At 41.5% G+C, this 17375-nt stretch overlaps 1 protein-coding gene and 1 pseudogene across 1 annotated transcript in view; both read left to right on the forward strand.

Moving 5' to 3' along the window:
- LOC120524051 overlaps positions 1-17375 on the forward strand; it is a 658450-nt pseudogene that overhangs the window by 564821 nt on the left and 76254 nt on the right.
- cdadc1 (cytidine and dCMP deaminase domain containing 1) overlaps positions 1-17375 on the forward strand; it is a 71253-nt gene that overhangs the window by 44239 nt on the left and 9639 nt on the right. Inside the window, exons 7-8 of the mRNA XM_039746516.1 lie at positions 3850-4039; positions 12083-12140. Of these exons, the coding sequence (XP_039602450.1) occupies positions 3850-4039; positions 12083-12140 (248 nt within the window). The remainder of the gene's footprint in view (positions 1-3849; positions 4040-12082; positions 12141-17375) is intronic.

The raw sequence follows: 17375 nt of genomic DNA on the forward strand, positions 1-17375 counted from the left end.
TGCTTTAGGAAACAGGAAGCCAATATGACAGGAAGTGGGAAGTGAGTGCAGCAGCAGTAAGCATGACATGTTTGAGAAGACAAACAATCCTTCGCCATCCTGCTTCGTTGGCCCTTGTGAAGACATTCCCAATACGTTTTTTGTAGTTATATAACTTTTTATTTAACACTAGAATTACCAGAGCCTACGAAAAAACTCGTAATTCCGTCCCACCTTAAACTGCTTCTTAAATCCCTTCACACCTCTCCGCCAGCGCCCTTTGTCTTCTAAATGTGCTGATAAAGAGAAGCTCGGAGCAGCCGGCTATTCCATCCCCCCACCAATTTAGAACGTGCACGAACTTCTCTCAGCTCATGCCTTGATTGAGTATCTGGGAGTGAAGTGGAGTTTTAGAGTGGAAATAATAGATCGTTGTTTGGAACACACGCATTTCATGTCTGTTCCGTTTCTACAGTAATCTGTGTCAACACATTGTTAAAACAGAAACGTTTTTATATTCTAGTAGTAGATGACAAAATGTAGGCATAAACTATATAATGTATGAAGCCTGAAGTCCAAATAGCAAAGAAACATTTTCACAAGAATAACACAATTGCGCTTTTATTCAAAAATATAACTGCAGAAACAAAAAGCCGCCTTAACATGTGACATTGACACCACTTTATTGTAACTGCCTCTGCGCCCCTCCGTTTTGAGAAGTAAACTGCTCTTAGTCTTACTGTTTTAAAATAAAAGCATACATTTGATTTCAGTATGTAACAGCCGGTGCAATTTATGATCCTTGTAAAGGCTAGCTTTTTTTTTAATTCACTTTTCATTCTCTCAGTCGCTTCAGAATCAATCCATACAACCCCATCTGACACGGTTGTTTCACTAAAGACGCTATAGCTCTGCAGTGTACCACGATGCATACTACGCCAAACACCCTCAACCTAAAGTCCTCGGTTCTGACACACAAACGCTGGCGAAGCTGCTTTCTTCCTATCTCATCGCCACTTGCTTTTCTTTTATTCAGTTTTATTGAGTGTTCCTGCCAGTCCCCGCATGTTGCTGTATGCTTTTTCTTTTGTACTACAGGACATGCAGAGGAAAGAATGGTAAAGACCAGTAACTTTGGCGCTTATATGCAATCATCAGACACTCCCCATCTGCCCGTGTCGCTCAAACACAGGAACATATATTGGTGTAAAAGTATAACAAAAGTGCACTTTTTCCATCGCTTTTCCTGTAAGAAGCAGTGTACACACTTCTCTCTATGCTGTGGTTTCTATTACACACCTGAAAGAAAGAGACAATACATGTGAAAATATCCAGCATACAGCAACATGCGGGGACTAGCAGGAACACTCAATAAAACTGAATAAAAAGAAAATCAAGTGACGGTGAGATAAGAAGAAGAAGGCAGCTTCGCCAGCGCCTGTGTGTCAGAACCGTTGGGGTGGGGGCGTTAGTATGCATCGTGGTACAACGCAGAGCTATAGCGCCTGTATTCTGTTTCTTTTGTACCCAAGGGCACGCAGAGGAGAGAATAGTAAAGAGCAGTAAGTTCGGCGCTATATGCAATCATCAGACACTCCCCATCTGCCCGTTGTTTTGTTATACTTTTCAATACTTTTTATACTGCTCAAACGGGCATGCTCAAAAAATACACGTGTAATGCCACGAAAAGTGCACGCAGACACTTCATTTCGCCCCCCCACCCCAACCGGTTCTGACACACAGACGCTGGCTGAAGCTGCCTTCTTCTTCTTATCTCACCGTCACTTGATTTTCTTTTTATTCAGTTTTATTGAGTTATTATATTATATTTTTGAATAAAAGCGCAATTGTGTTATTCTTGTGAAAATGTTTCTTTGCTATTTGGACTTCAGGCTTCATACATTATATAGTTTATGCCTACATTTTGTCATCTACTACTAGAATATAAAAAACGTTTCTGTTTTAACAATGTGTTGACACAGATTACTGTAGAAACGGAAGAGACATGAAATGTGTGTGTTCCAAACAACGATCTATTATTTCCACTCTAAAACTCCACTTCACTCCCAGATACTCAATCAAGGCATGAGCTGAGAGAAGTTCGTGCACGTTCTAAATTGGTGGGGGGATGGAATAGCCGGCTGCTCCGAGCTTCTCTTTATCAGCACATTTAGAAGACAAAGGACGCCATGGAGAGGTGTGAAGGGATTTAAGAAGCAGTTTAAGGTGGGACGGAATTACGAGTTTTTTCGTAGGCTCTGGTAATTCTAGTGTTAAGTAATTTTTGGTCAGAGAATGTTAAAGTAAATGTTATATTTTCACATGCAAATTTGCGGGGCTTTCGGCTGTGAAGCTTCGTTCTAAAATGCTGCTGTACTTACCTTATATAAGAATCACATACAAGCATAAGTACTTATTAATGTTTTGTTTGTATTTATATTTACAGTTTTATCCCATTTTTGTGATGTAAACCTTTTCATCATCACTTTGTGATTCCAGGAATGTTGTGTTTAGCTTGCTGGGTAATTGAAGGGTGCATGGAGCCAACCCGGACTGTTACACTAATATCCTTGACATATCTCTCTCTATTTTATAAAAAATCACGAGATGAGACTTTTTGGAGATTAAACTTTTTGGAAGAGAGCTCATTTCCAGTCCCGCTAGTTGAGACTTTTGCCATGAGATTTTTTCAGGTCATACCGTCCTCTCAAAACCTTTCCAAACAAGATTACGATGCTCTCAACTCTCATTGGTGTGAATGTTTTTGACAGACACACTTCCTGCTCTCTCAGCTCTTAAAATTTTAACGTTTTCCTCACTTTAAGTTCCCAATTAAAGAAGACTTATTATGTCCAAATTTTTATTGAAGAATTTCATTCCGAAGGGTTATCAACATAAAAAATGAGTACACAGGCAATCCTATCACCAAGAAACGAGGAAATCAAACGAATTAACACGAAAATTGTCGATCGGTTACACGGCAAATTGGTTAAATGCGTATCCATAGACTACGCTGAAATAGTTGATGATAATTGTGCGGAAGATGAAAACATCAACTTACAGTATCACGAAGAATATCTGCAACCGTTAACACTGCCCAGTCTTCCACCGCACGAATTACTGTTGAAAGAAGGATGTATCCAACAAAGGTAATGCAGTACATCTTCTGCAGATGATAATAGACAACGAAGGAGATCTTGATATGCCATTCTTATTCAAATGTTAACAGTTCCCTGTTAGAATAGCTTTTGCAAAGACCATTAACAAATCTCGGAGCCAAACATTCGAGAAAGATGTTTTATTTAATAGAGAGAAAGAAACGAAATTTAATCACGGGCGGTTATACACATCCTAATACGTGAGCGGCAGAACCGCAGAGAGGCTAACACACAGTGCAGGCCCTGGGGTTGGCGGGCGAAGCAAACGGGGCAAAGCCCCCTAGTTTGTTATAAACACATGAAGTTAGGCTGTGAGAAGATCAGTTGAGATTGGACTAGAAAATAAACGTTTTATTTGGATGACGCAGCCTGGTTGTTGATAAATCGAACTAGGCTCCTGGGAGCTAACGAAACATGGGGGGGCATTGAATAAAACTCTGCAGCTTGTCAAGTGGAGTGGCACAACCCTTTACCAAGCTGCCGCATTGCCAGTCTTGTGCCTATCATCCCTGAATTTGTAATTAAACTTTGCTCACTCACATCTATGAACTTGTGATACCCCGGTAAAGTGGGCACATTGCATGTCGTTGCCATATCCCAGCTCTCCCTTATGGGAACGTGTGGACTCACCGCAGCATCTGTGACAACACACACTCGCCTTTCTGGGTCTTCCTCTGTTTTAATCGGGCTTCTGCATTGCTCTGTTTTTCAGGTGTAAGGAAATCCAAGATGATGAGAAGACGATGATTTTCTTGACAAAGTGCCCTTGTGATGAATGCATCCCTTTAATTAAAGGGGCTGGGATTAAGCAGATCTATACAGGTGACATGGACTCTGGGAAAGTCAAAGCTGACATCTCCTACCTGAAATTCGACGGCCTGCACAGTGTCTACAAATTTAGGGTAAGTGAGCCGATGTAGAAGAATGCACCTCCACAGAACTCGGCCCACCGTCTTTGTCCGAATTCATTGTTGCTGTCCTTGCGAAGTCTGAACGTATTTTCACACTCCTAGTCAGTTTGCGTTGTTGTGATTCAGAGGATGTTTCATTACTTTGTTTGAGTTTCCAGTTAGTTCCGTCATGCTTCACACTGCAAACTTTTTAAAGCGACCTAAACATATCGGTAAACACCCTGTGAGCGTGTCGTGGACTTCTTTCATTGGGCAGACCCTTTTTTTTTTTTTTTTTTCCCCCTACATATCCTGGAGGGTTGACGACAGTTGTGTTTGCACACCGCAGCTTTTCCATAATTTGGTTTATTTACCAACCACAGCTGCTCCGTGGGCAAAAAAGGCCGTTCTCGAACAACTCGTAGACTTCTTGAAATGATGTGGTAACAGCTGTCATGTGTGTTTAGTGTCATCGTCTGGTGTTGTCATTACTGTAAATAGTAAAGAATCTGAATAGGCCTGGGGCGGAGCTCCTCACTCGGAGGACCAATCAAAACTAAAAGGGGGTGGGGCTGACCATACCTTAAAAGGCTTAGAAGGTACAGCAGCAAGGAACAGCGCCAGAGGAAATGCTGTGGATGTTATGGGGGAAAATTAGGTGTCGGGCAAAATAGTTAATTTTTATGGAAAGCAAGAGGACTTGTCAACGTAAAGGAGTCTTTTACCTTTATATGGAGGAGGGGTGAGGAGGTGGTGGGAGATCAATGTTCCCCAGTGCTGAGGTGTGGGATCAAACAAACAAAAAATAAAATCATCAATTCTACTAATGGACATGTAAAGGACCTTGTTTTCTTATTCTCGGTTAATCCTCTATGGTAGTCATTGGTATTTGTGTTTTATCAGTGGAGTGTTTTGTGTCGTAACCCGTGGGTGTGTTGGTGAGCTGCACTGTGGGATTTTTGTAAATAGCTGATATACCTGTTGTGTGTATTTTATAGTATTTACAATTAAAGAATGTATTTGCTCTCGTACATTTAGCTTCTGTTGTGTGGATAGTAGGACAATAGTGTCGGCCAGTTGCTCTCCGGATCATTTGTTCATTTTATTTATTTTTGCTGCCACTCTACGGATCAGTAGTGCATGTTATAATTGAGCTGTCCTGGGGTGGCAAACAACATTTATTTCTATAGCACATTTTCATACAAACAGTAGCTCAAAGTGCTTTACAATATTAAAGAATAGAAAAATGAAAGACACAATTATAAAACTAAATAAATCAACATTAATTAACATCGAATAAGAGTAAGGTTCAATGGCCAGGGGTGACAGAAAAAACAAAAACTCCAGACGGCTGGAGAAAAAATAAAATCTGTAGGGATTCCAGACCATGAGACCGCCCAGTCCCCTCTGGGCATTCTACCTAACATAAATGAAACAGTCCTCTTTGGATTTAGGATTCTCACGGAAGGGCTTGATGATGATGATGGTCACATAGACTTCTGCCTTTTAATCCATCCATCATTGTTGGAGCATCATGAAGCTTTGAGTAGGTGGAGGTGGCGCAGGCCACCACCACAAGGAAACTGGAAAAAGAAACAGAAAAAGAGAGTAGGGATCAGTACCGATTTTAGAGCCGCCATAAATAGTTATTATGAAGAATTGAACATACAGAGTATCAGGATTAAGTTAAATTACGATTAAAATGAAGTTATAAAAAGGCCATGTTAAAGTAATGTGTTTTCAGCAGTGTTTTAAAGTGCTCTACTGTATCAGCCCGGTGAATTCCTATTGGCAGGCTATTCCAGATTTTAGGTGCATAACAGCAGAAGGCCATCCGCCTCACCACTTCTTTTAAGTTTTGTTCTTGGAATTCTAAGGAGACCCTCATTTGAGGATCTGAGGTTACGATTTGGAATATAAGGTGTCAGACATTCCGATATATAAGATGGGGCGAGATTATTTAAGGCTTTATAAACCATAAGCAGAATTTTAAAGTCAATCCTGAATGACACAGGTAACCAGTGTAGTGACATCAAAACTGGAGAAATGTGTTCGGATTTTCTTTTCCTAGTTAGGATTCTAGCAGCTGCATTCTGCACTCGTTGCAAACGATTTATGTCTTTTTTGGGTAGTCCCGAGAGGAGTGTGTTACAGTAATCTAGTCGACTGAAAACAAACGCGTGAACTAATTTCTCAGCATCTTTCAGTTATATAAGAGGTCTAACTTTTCTTATGTTTCTTAGGTGAAAAAATGCTGTCCTAATGATCTGATTAATATGCCATTTAAAATTCAGATTACAGTCAACAATTACCCCTAAACTTTTTACCTCCGTCTTGACTTTTAATTCTAATGTATCCAGTTTATTTCTAATAGCCTCATTGTATCCATTATTGCTAATCTCTAAAATTTCAGTTTTCTCTTTATTTAACTTGAGAAAATTACTATTCATCCATTCTGAGATACAAGTCAGACATTGTGTTAGTGAATCAAGAGAGTCGGGGTCATCAGGTGCTATTGATAAGTACAGCTGTGTGTCATCATCATAGCTGTGGTAGCTCACGTTGTAACCTGAGATAATCTGACCTAACGGAAGCATGTAGATTGGGAATAGCAGCGGACCCAGGATAGAGCCTTGTGGAACACCATATCGGATATCATGTGTCTTTGAGTTGTAATTACCACAACTAACAAAAAATTTTCTCCCTGTCAGGTAGGATTCAAACCAATTTAGGACCGTGCCAGAGAGGCCCACCCATTGACTAAGGCGATTTCTAAGAATGTTGTGATCAATGGTGTCAAATGCAGCACTCAGATCTAAGAGGATGAGAACAGATAATAAAAAGGAGCAGTACAGTGTGCTCTACTACACGCGTACAAAAGAAGACGAGGGCACTCACTGATGTGCTTCAGTTTTATGGCAGCAGACATGTCAGGGGAGTTTCATTTCACTGTATGACGTTGCGTATTCACTCTCCATTAACCACCGTATGAACGTAACCTTCATTTAATTGATTTCAATTCACACATCTACTGTCTTAACCCTTGTAAATATTTGGTACTGATGTTCATTTTGAAATATTTGATTAACGTTTTACTACACATGTCAAAGTTAGTTGGACGGTCGCCTCGCCTGCATATATTACTTTTCGCGGTGTAAGGTTAGTGGGTCTGATCGGTGGGTCCGCAGTGCTCTGCTAGTGATTCTTTTGCCACATCTGTATGTGTTTTGATCGACCCAATCACATGTCGGGTTATAGAAAAATGAAACCACATGATCCGATGGCACACGAGAGAGGCCATGAGCCTGAATCAGGAGCTCTTCTCGTTTGGGCGAGTAGCTGTGAGAGTCGTTTCTGCGAATTGCGCTACATTTGTACGTATTATTTATTGTTTTTAATGCTCCACATTAATCCTTGACTCGTTATGAAGGAGATTCCCAAATTACTGACAACAGATGCTTAGCGTGACTAGCACAGCAAGCACAGTTTCACTTGTAATGCACACTATTTCATGTACAGTGGTGTGAAAAACTATTTGCCCCCTTCCCGATTTCTTATTCTTTTGCATGTTTGTCACACAAAATGTTTCTGATCATCAAACACATTTAACCATTAGTCAAATATAACACAAGTAAACACAAAATGCAGTTTTTAAATGATGGTTTTTATTATTTAGGGAGAAAAAAAATCCAAACCTACATGGCCCTGTGTGAAAAAGTAATTGCCCCCTGAACCTAATAACTGGTTGGGCCACCCTTAGCAGCAATAACTGCAATCAAGCGCTTATGATAACTTGCAATGAGTTTTTACAGCTCTGGAGGAATTTTGGCCCACTCATCTTTGCAGAATTGTTGTAATTCAGCTTTATTTGAGGGTTTTCTAGCATGAACCACCTTTTTAAGGTCATGCCATAGCATCTCAATTGGATTCAGGTCAGGACTTTGACTAGGCCACTCCAAAGTCTTCATTTTGTTTTTCTTCAGCCATTCAGAGGTGGATTTGCTGGTGTGTTTTGGGTCATTGTCCTGTTGCAGCACCCAAGATCGCTTCAGCTTGAGTTGACGAACAGATGGCCGGACATTCTCCTTCAGGATTTTTTAGTAGACAGTAGAATTCATGGTTCCATCTATCACAGCAAGCCTTCCAGGTCCTGAAGCAGCAAAACAACCCCAGACCATCACACTACCACCACCATATTTTACTGTTGGTATGATGTTCTTTTCTGAAATGCTGTGTTCCTTTTACGCCAGATGTAACGGGACATTTGCCTTCCAAAAAGTTCAACTTTTGTCTCATCAGTCCACAAGGTATTTTCCTCTTGGCAATCATTGAGATGTTTCTTAGCAAAACTGAGACGAGCCCTAATGTTCTGTTTGCTTAACAGTGGTTTGCGTCTTGGAAATCTGCCATGCAGGCCGTTTTTGCCCAGTCTCTTTCTTACGCACAGCAAGCACAGTTTCACTTGTAATGCACACTATTTCATGTAGTTAGGTCAGTCTTGCATCGGATCACACTCACCTCAAGGGCTCACTTTGTACTGCACCGAGACCACTCTTTCCAAGGGGTCTCGACATGGCTGTTTTGGCCTGCACCAGGTTGCGATTGTAGTTGTTCATGTCTGCCTCAGCAAATTGGACTTTTATTTAGGTAAACTGCGCCAATTGAAGTAGGCATGAAAATGCCGTACGTAATGGCTTTTTTTTTTTTGGGCTAAACATTATAAATATAATATAATATAATATATAATATAATATTTTATTCCTGCGGTGGGTTGGCACCCTGCCTGGGATTGGTTCCTGCCTTGTGCCCTGTGTTGGCTGGGATTGGTTCGGATTCAGCGGGTTGGAAAATGGATGGATGGATGGATAATATTTTTATATATATATATATATATATATATATATATATATATATATATATATATATATATATATATATATATATATATATATATATATATATAGTCCCAGTCCCGGGTTATGTACGAGATAGGGACTGTAGGTTTGTACTTAAGTTGAATTTGTATGTAAGTCAGAACAGGTACATCATTTTAATAAATGCTATTGTTGACCGACTGTAACCAAGTGCTCTGCCAATGAATGATGGAGTTTCATCCCTCTCTGAAGTTTTTATTATTTCTACTTTATTTTCCATGGTGATGGTTTTTCTCTTCTTTACTGTATCACCAGCACTTGCATCAGATTTGTGTTTCTGAGACATTCTTGAAGAGTGAAGACAAAAGGTTAAGATGAGCTCTTCTGCACAGCACTGGACACGCTATCACAGCAGGAAGGCACCAGACGTCAACACATCTGGTGTACTGACGAGAGACAACTTCCCGCTATGTGCGTAACAGTACAAGCAGGCTATTCACGGGCGATTCACTACCTGCCCACCACACAGTCACATCCACACGAGCGATAGCTGTGGCCCCGGCGACTGTGGCCCACGGGTCACCAGCCCTGTTCGTAAGTCATAGTTCAGATGTTCGTAGCTTGGGGACTGTGTATGTATGTATATAAAAATGATTTTATTTAAACGCCAGCTTGATGCATTAAAGCAGAGGTTCCCAACCTTTTCTGTGCCCCCTACTGTGTCACACTTGCACATCAGAGGGTCACTTTCCAACTTCTTTACAGGAGATGCCATCTGTATCCAGCAGGAGGTGCTCTTTCTCCCCTGCGATGTGTTTCTTGATGCACAACTGACTAGAGCCGATGCCACTCCTTTGAATTACAATAGAGAAATATGGTACAAAAAGAGAGAGATGTATTTAACTTACTTTAAAAGATTCCCAGAATACAATGCATAATCCTGCATACATACATAACTGTTGAAGCCGGAGAGAAGACAAGAAACAGCACATCCTCACCATTCCAGTGATCTCCCTCTCATTCACACACATGTATTCTGTCTTGGTGGTCCTGCTGACCTTCATTCCTCTCCTCTCTAGAGCATATCTCCACCTCTCCAGGGTCTCCTCAACCTGCTCCATACTATCGCTACAGACTACAATGTCATCATCAAACATCATAGTCCACGGGGACTCCTGTCTGATCTCATCTGTCAACCGGTCCATCACCATTGCAAATAAGAAAGGCCTCAGAGCCGATCCCTGATGTAATCCCACCTCTCTCACTCCTACCACAGACGTCACCACTGTCACACGTCCCTCGTACTTATCCTGTACCACTCTTACATACTTCTCTGCCACTCCCGACTTCCTCATACAATACCACAGCTCCTCTCCTGGCACTTCTATCAATTTAACATAACCTAACAAATGGCTCTTGCACCGCGTTTCTGGTTGATGTAGGCAGAAGGGGTCCCTCACTGGGTACTGGAGCCAAACCCGCTCACGCTTTAGGACTCTTATTTTGTGTCTCATCCTCCAGCACTTTCTGCTGTTCGCCCTCTTCAGTCGCCTTTTTGCAACACACGCGAGGTGCTGTGAACTCATTCTTACCTGATCGCGGGAGTTTATCACCCAAAGTGATGCTCAGGAGCGCAGTGTAAGCACATTTACTTTTCATTCAGCAGTTGCTGTTGATATTTCATCCCAATCCGGCCCACACCTGAAACCTTGAAATCAGACCTGAATGAGCAATATTGCCGAGTGTGAAACCTGAAACTGAAAGGGGAGTGGAGTCTCTGTTTTGCTCTTGGATTTTGCAGACACTTCATGTTCAATTGTTCCCTCTGTTCTTACAGCAAGATCTCCATGTGGAGATAACATAAAGTATGACCGTGGATGATCTTAAGTTCTGGGTCACATGGAGTGGATGGAGCATCTTGTCTGAGGGTGCTCTCACACTAGGCCTGTTTTGTTGTGTACCATGCCTGAGCCCGATTGCCCACCCTCCCTACTCCCCCACGTTCTGATCCCGGGCACACTTTTTTATCATCATCATGCGACTTTGTGTAAAGCCATAACAAGATCCGAACACGGAGTGACAGCATGCATGTCAAAATGATTTGACTGATTTTTGTGGTTGTTTTGGTGTCATGTAGTGCAGGATTAACGCTCTACCCTCGTACAGATTTATTGAGCGGGCAGCGCAGCGATTCAGTGTTAATCGTGCCTCATGTACAAGAAGAGTTTCATGGTGACAAATGATGTTAATAGTGGAATTTGCCGCTTTTCTTGCCAAGTCATGTTGTTCATATGTAAGGTGAGAGTAAAAACTGTTTTTAACTCAAAAGATATTGAATGAAATGAGAATTGCATTGTCTGTCGTCATGTCTGTTTCCACATTTAGTGACCACTCTGTTCCCTCATGCTACTGAACCGTGTTTGGACTCGCCTCCTCCAAGCGGCCCAGAGCTCGGTATGGTTGGCCCGGCACAGAGTGATCACACTAGTCAAATGAACAAGACTTTAGGGGGGTTACATGCGGCACAGAACGCATTGCCAGTGAGAGTACACCCTGAAATATCCAGTCATGAAATACAGGAGGAGAATCTCGTCTGTGAGTCCGTCCTGCTCCTTCGAGCTCCACGCCGTGTCATGCACAGGATTTGTAGTGAACATTAGAACAATCTAGACGAGAACAGGCCATTCAGCCCAACAAAGCTCGCCAGTCCTATCCACTTGTTTCCTTCAAGAAAACATCAAGTCGAGTTTTGAAAGTCTACCACACTACTTGGTCGCTTATTCCAAGTGTCTATCGTTCTTGAAGGCGCACCGTGGACTCTTGTAGCCACAACCTTAGTCTTTCATTTATGAACCCAGGTGGAGCTGCAGAGGTCGACTGATTGGGTGGTCCGCTGAGTGGTAAACGCACCACCTGAAGTCTTTCGGGGTGAGCCCTCCACTCCTCTATTGGCCGTAGATTGGGAGGGGAGCTTACGACGGACAGCTGAGATAGGTTGGCCACCCCATAGAGAATACTGGGCAACCCAGAGTAATGTAAGCCACGGCTGTGCTGAGCTCACTGACTCAGAGTCGCTTCAAGGGCCTTGACGTTGTTCAAATACGATGTTTGGGGGGTGTTTGTGCAGTATGAACACGGCAAATTTAACAGCAAAGAACATCTGATTGTGTTTGTTTTTCAGTGGAAGAAGAATTCTCAGATGTGTAATCTCGCCGAGCCGAGCTCCAGCACTTTACCCAGTAAGTACGTCCTCAGCCAGCCCACCCCTTACTCAGACACCGTACCCGTGTACCGTTTGACTAAAACGAAGTGATAATCTCATGAAGGGTCAAACAGGTAAGTCACTGGGGCACATGTGCTCTGTGGAAGTGCAAAGAGTCTGCAAAAATGGCTAACAACAGTTCACGCTAACGCGTCACAACATGGTTTGAATAGAGACGAGAGTTAATGGCCAGACATGAGGATTGTTTGCATCTCTCGGACTGACACAGACAACCTGACTACAGACCCACATTGTATGGAAAAACTCATCAGAAACTTCAAAAGACTTTGTTGGACAGTTATCTTATCCAAAGATCTTGACCATACATTGATCTCCTCTCTTGTTAAATGAATCTTAGCCTGGAGAGGTCTATTCATTTCTTACATTTAAGATGTCTCACTTAAAGATTTGCCAATGTTGTTTCTTGTCCTAGTGTGTATATAAACACAGGGAACTCCAGTCTCTGTGTTACTTATTCTGTATTATTGACATTACACACGATTTATAGACTGTTACACCAGCCTCGCACTCTCCACCTTGCATCGTTTAACTTGCACTGCATTTTTATTACTCTTTAATTAATATTGTTTTTATCAGTATGCTGCTGCTGGAGTATGGGAATTTCACCTTGGGGGTTAATAAAGTATCTATCTGTCTGTCTGTCTATTATATAGTACCTTTCATATCTATCTATCTATCTTTTTATTCTATAGTGCCTTTCATATCTATCTATCTATCTTATTATATAGTGCCTTATATATCTATCTTTATTATATAGTGCCTTTTATTTCTTATCTATTATATAGTGCCTTTCATATCTCTGTCTATTACATAGTGCCTTTCATATCTCTATCTATTATATAGTGCCTTTCATTTCTATCTATCTATTATATATTGCCTTTCACATCTATCTATTATAAAGTGCCTTTCATATCTATCTATTATATAGTGCCTTTTACATCTCTGTCTATTACATAGTGCCTTTCACATCTATCTCTCTATTATATAGTGCCTTTCACATCTATCTCTATTATATAGTGCCTTTCATATCTATCATAGAGTGCCTTTCTTTTCTGTCTACCTACCTACCTACCTACCTACTTACCTCCCTCCTGCCTGAACAGATCTTGACCATACGTTGTTCTCCTCTCCTGCCTATGGAGGTCTATTAAGTTTTTTACATCCAAGATGTCTCACTTTAAGGTTTTCCAATGCTGTCTCTGTCTCTAGTGTTCATATAAGCACAGGGAACTCCAGTTGTTTGCTTGAAGAAGGGGCCTGAGTTGCCTCAAAAGCCTGCATATTGTAATCTGTTCAGTTAGCCAATGAATTGCTCATTTTGCTTGACTTCTCACTAACAGTTCAGTCATTTCATGTCTAAATGTCTCACCTCTGAGAGCCATGAGGCGTTTATCAGACTTACGTTACTCAGCCAGCTCCATTTGATCAATTTACTTTTAATATCTCGTGTTTGGAAATGACATTTTTATTTTAACAGAATTAAGACTTCATTTTTAATATATAACAAAGACAATGTTTTTAATGTCATATTTTCTGGTCATATTTAAAGACCTGACATACAGTGCTCTCCATAATGTTTGGGACGAAGACCCATTTTTTCCTCTGCTCCACAGTTTAAAATGACCGACAATTCAGACATCGTGATTAAAGTGCACACTGCAGACTTTCATTTAAGGGGATTTGCAGACACTTCAGTCACAGCAGTTTTTCTGCGTGGTCGCCCATTTCAGGGCACTGTAATGTTTGGGACAATTGGAGTCCCAGGTGTTTGTGATTCCTCAGGTGGGTTTCATTGCTTCATAAGAGACCTCCGCTTGTTTCTACCCTTTTGGAGGCTTTAGTTGTTCAACATGAGGACAAGAGCTGTGCCAATGAGAGTCAAAGAAGCCATTATGAGGGTGAAAAGCAAGAATAAAACCAGAGTAAAACCTTAGGATGACCAAAATTCACCTGCCTGGAATATCATGAAGAAGAAAGAACACATTGGTGGGCTCAGTAATCACAAAGGGGCTGGTAGGCCAAGGAAGACCTCTACTGCTGATGACAGAAGAATCCTCACTCTGGTCAAGAAAAAGCCCCAAACACCTGCCTGACAGATCAGAAACAATCATCAGGAGTCCAATGTGTGTGTCAGAGACGACTATCAGTAGAAGACTTCATGAACAGAAATACAGAGGACACACTGCAAGATGAACACCACAGAAACAGGATGGCCAGATTAGAGTTTATTAAAAAAGGACTTCAAAGAGCCTGCATAATTCTGGGTAAAGGTCTTGTGTGCTGACGAGACAAAGATGAACCTGCTGTATCAGAGGGAGGGCAGAGCAAATTGTGGAGAGCAACTGCAGGAATGCTTGTCCTGTACACATTGGGATGTGCTGACGTCCTCACAGTCACTGAATGAGGCCACGTCCACGGTCAGTGAATAAATGAACTTCTGTGATCACTAAGGTGTTCCCAAACAGTAAGCCATGGATCACTAAAGAGGTTAAAGCATTACAATTGGAAAAGCAACATGCCCATCAAGAAAATACGATAGAAGATAAGTGAATTTTACAGCAAAGGATTAATACTAGAATTACCAGAACCTACGAAAAAACTCGTAATTCCGTCCCACCTTAAACTGCTTCCTAAATCCCTTCACACCTCTCCGCCAGCGCCCTTTGTCTTCTAAATGTGCTGATAAAGAGAAGCTGGGAGCAGCCGGCTATTCCATCCCCCCACCAATTTAGAACGTGCACGAACTTCTCTCAGCTCAGGCCATGATTGAGTATCTGGGAGTGAAGTGGAGTTTTAGAGTGGAAATAATAGATCGTTATTTGGAACACACGCATTTCATGTCTGTTCCGTTTCTACGGAGTAATCTGTGTCAACACATTGTTAAAACAGAAACGTTTTTTATATTCTAGTAGTAGATGACAAAATGTAGGCATAAACTATATAATGTATGAAGCCTGAAGTCCAAATAGCAAAGAAACATTTTCACAAGAATAACACAATTGCACTTTTATTCAAACATATAACTGCAGAAACAAAACCCGCCTTAACATGCGACATTGACACCAGTTTACTGTAACTGACTCCGTGGTTCAATAGACTCAGTTCCTGCTTAGGAATTAAAAGGTCACGGGTTCGATCCTGCGCCTCTCCGTTTTGAGAAGTAAACTGCTCTTAGTCTTACTGTTTTAGAATAAAAGCATACATTTGATTTCAGTCCGTAACAGCCGGTGCAATTTATGATCCTTGTAAAGGTTAGCTTTTTTTTTATTCACTTTTCATTCTCTCAGTCGCGTTCAGAATCAATCCATACAACCCCATCTGACACGGCTGTTTTCACTAAAGACGCGCTATAGCTCTGCAGTGTACCACGATGCATACTAACGCCCCGGTTCTGACACACAAACGCTGGCTAAGCTGCCTTCTTCGTATCTCACCGTCACTTGCTTTTTTTTTATTCAGTTTTATTGAGTGTTCCTGCCAGTCCCCGCATGTTGCTGTATGCTTTTCTTTTGTACTCCAGGACATGCAGAGGAAAGAATGGTAAAGACCAGTAACTTCGGCGCTATATGCAATCATCAGACACTCCCCATCTGCCCGTGTCGTTCAAACACAGGAACATATATTGGTGTAAAAGTATAACAAAAGTGCACTTTTATTCAAGTGCACTTTTTCCATCGCCTTTTCCTGTAAGAAGCAGTGTACACACTTCTCTCTATGCTGTGGTTTCTATTACACACCTGAAAGAAAGAGACAATATATGTGAAAATATAATCGCACTAATGCAATATTATTTGAAAGCGAACAGCGTCAGATCGGGTGTGAATTTATGCAGGAACTGGAAATTCTCTGATCGGGACCTTCCCCAGGGAAGAAAGTACAGTGTCAGGTGCTCATTCAGTGTAATAGAAACCATAGCACAGAGAGGTGTGTACACGGCAACAAGTACACGGTCGTAAATGTAGGAAGGACGGTCCTTGGGTGTGTGGGAACTGTTAATATTTGAATGTGATGATTTCATATAGCACGGAATGAAAATCTGCAGCACTTAGCATTGCACCATGCAAGCTGTCGTATCAATCGCCTACTGTAACTTGCTTTTTTTTCTTGGTTATACAGGTAGTTTTGAATAAAAGTGCACTTGTTTTGTTTTGAAATGAAGTGTCTGCGTGCACTTTTCGTGGCATTACACGTGTATTTTTGAGCATGCCCGTTTGAGCAGTATAAAAGTATTGAAAAGTATAACAAAACAACGGGCAGATGGGGAGGGTCTAATGATTGCATATAGCGCCGAACTTACTGCTCTTTACTATTCTCTCCTCTGCGTGCCCCGGAGTACAAAAGAAACAGAATACAGACGCTATAGCTCTGCTGTACCACGATGCATACTAACGCCCCCACCGGTTCTGACACACAGACGCTGGCGAAGCTGCCTTCTTCGTATCTCACCGTCACTTGATTTTCTTTTTATTCAGTTTTATTGAGTGTTCCTGCCAGTCCCCGCATGTTGCTGTATGCTGGATATGTTCACATGTATTGTCTCTTTCTTTCAGGTGTGTAATAGAAACCACAGCATAGAGAGAAGTGTGTACACTGCTTCTTACAGGAAAAGGCGATGGAAAAAGTGCACTTGAATAAAAGTGCACTTTTGTTATACTTTTACACCAATATATGTTCCTGTGTTTGAACGACACGGGCAGATGGGGAGTGTCTGATGATTGCATATAGCGCCGAAGTTACTGGTCTTTACCATTCTTTCCTCTGCATGTCCTGGAGTACAAAAGAAACAGCATACAGCAACATGCGGGGACTGGCAGGAACACTCAATAAAACTGAATAAAAAGAAAAGCAAGTGACGGTGAGATACGAAGAAGGCAGCTTCGCCAGCGCTTGTGTGTCAGAACCGGGGGGGCGTTAGTATGCATCGTGGTACACTCTTTAGTGAAAACAGCCGTGTCAGATGGGGTTGTATGGATTGATTCTGAAACTGAGAGTGAAAAGTGAATAAAAAAAAAAGCTAACCTTTACAAGGATCATAAATTGCACCGGCTGTTACAGACTGAAATCAAATGTATGCTTTTATTCTAAAACAGTAAGACTAAGAGCAGTTTACTTCTCAAAACGGAGAGGCGCAGGATCGAACCCGTGACCTTTTAATTCCTAAGCAGGAACTGAGTCTATTGAACCACAGAGG

Source organism: Polypterus senegalus, chromosome 2 (genome assembly GCF_016835505.1).
Source record: "Polypterus senegalus isolate Bchr_013 chromosome 2, ASM1683550v1, whole genome shotgun sequence".
Taxonomy (NCBI): domain Eukaryota; kingdom Metazoa; phylum Chordata; class Cladistia; order Polypteriformes; family Polypteridae; genus Polypterus; species Polypterus senegalus.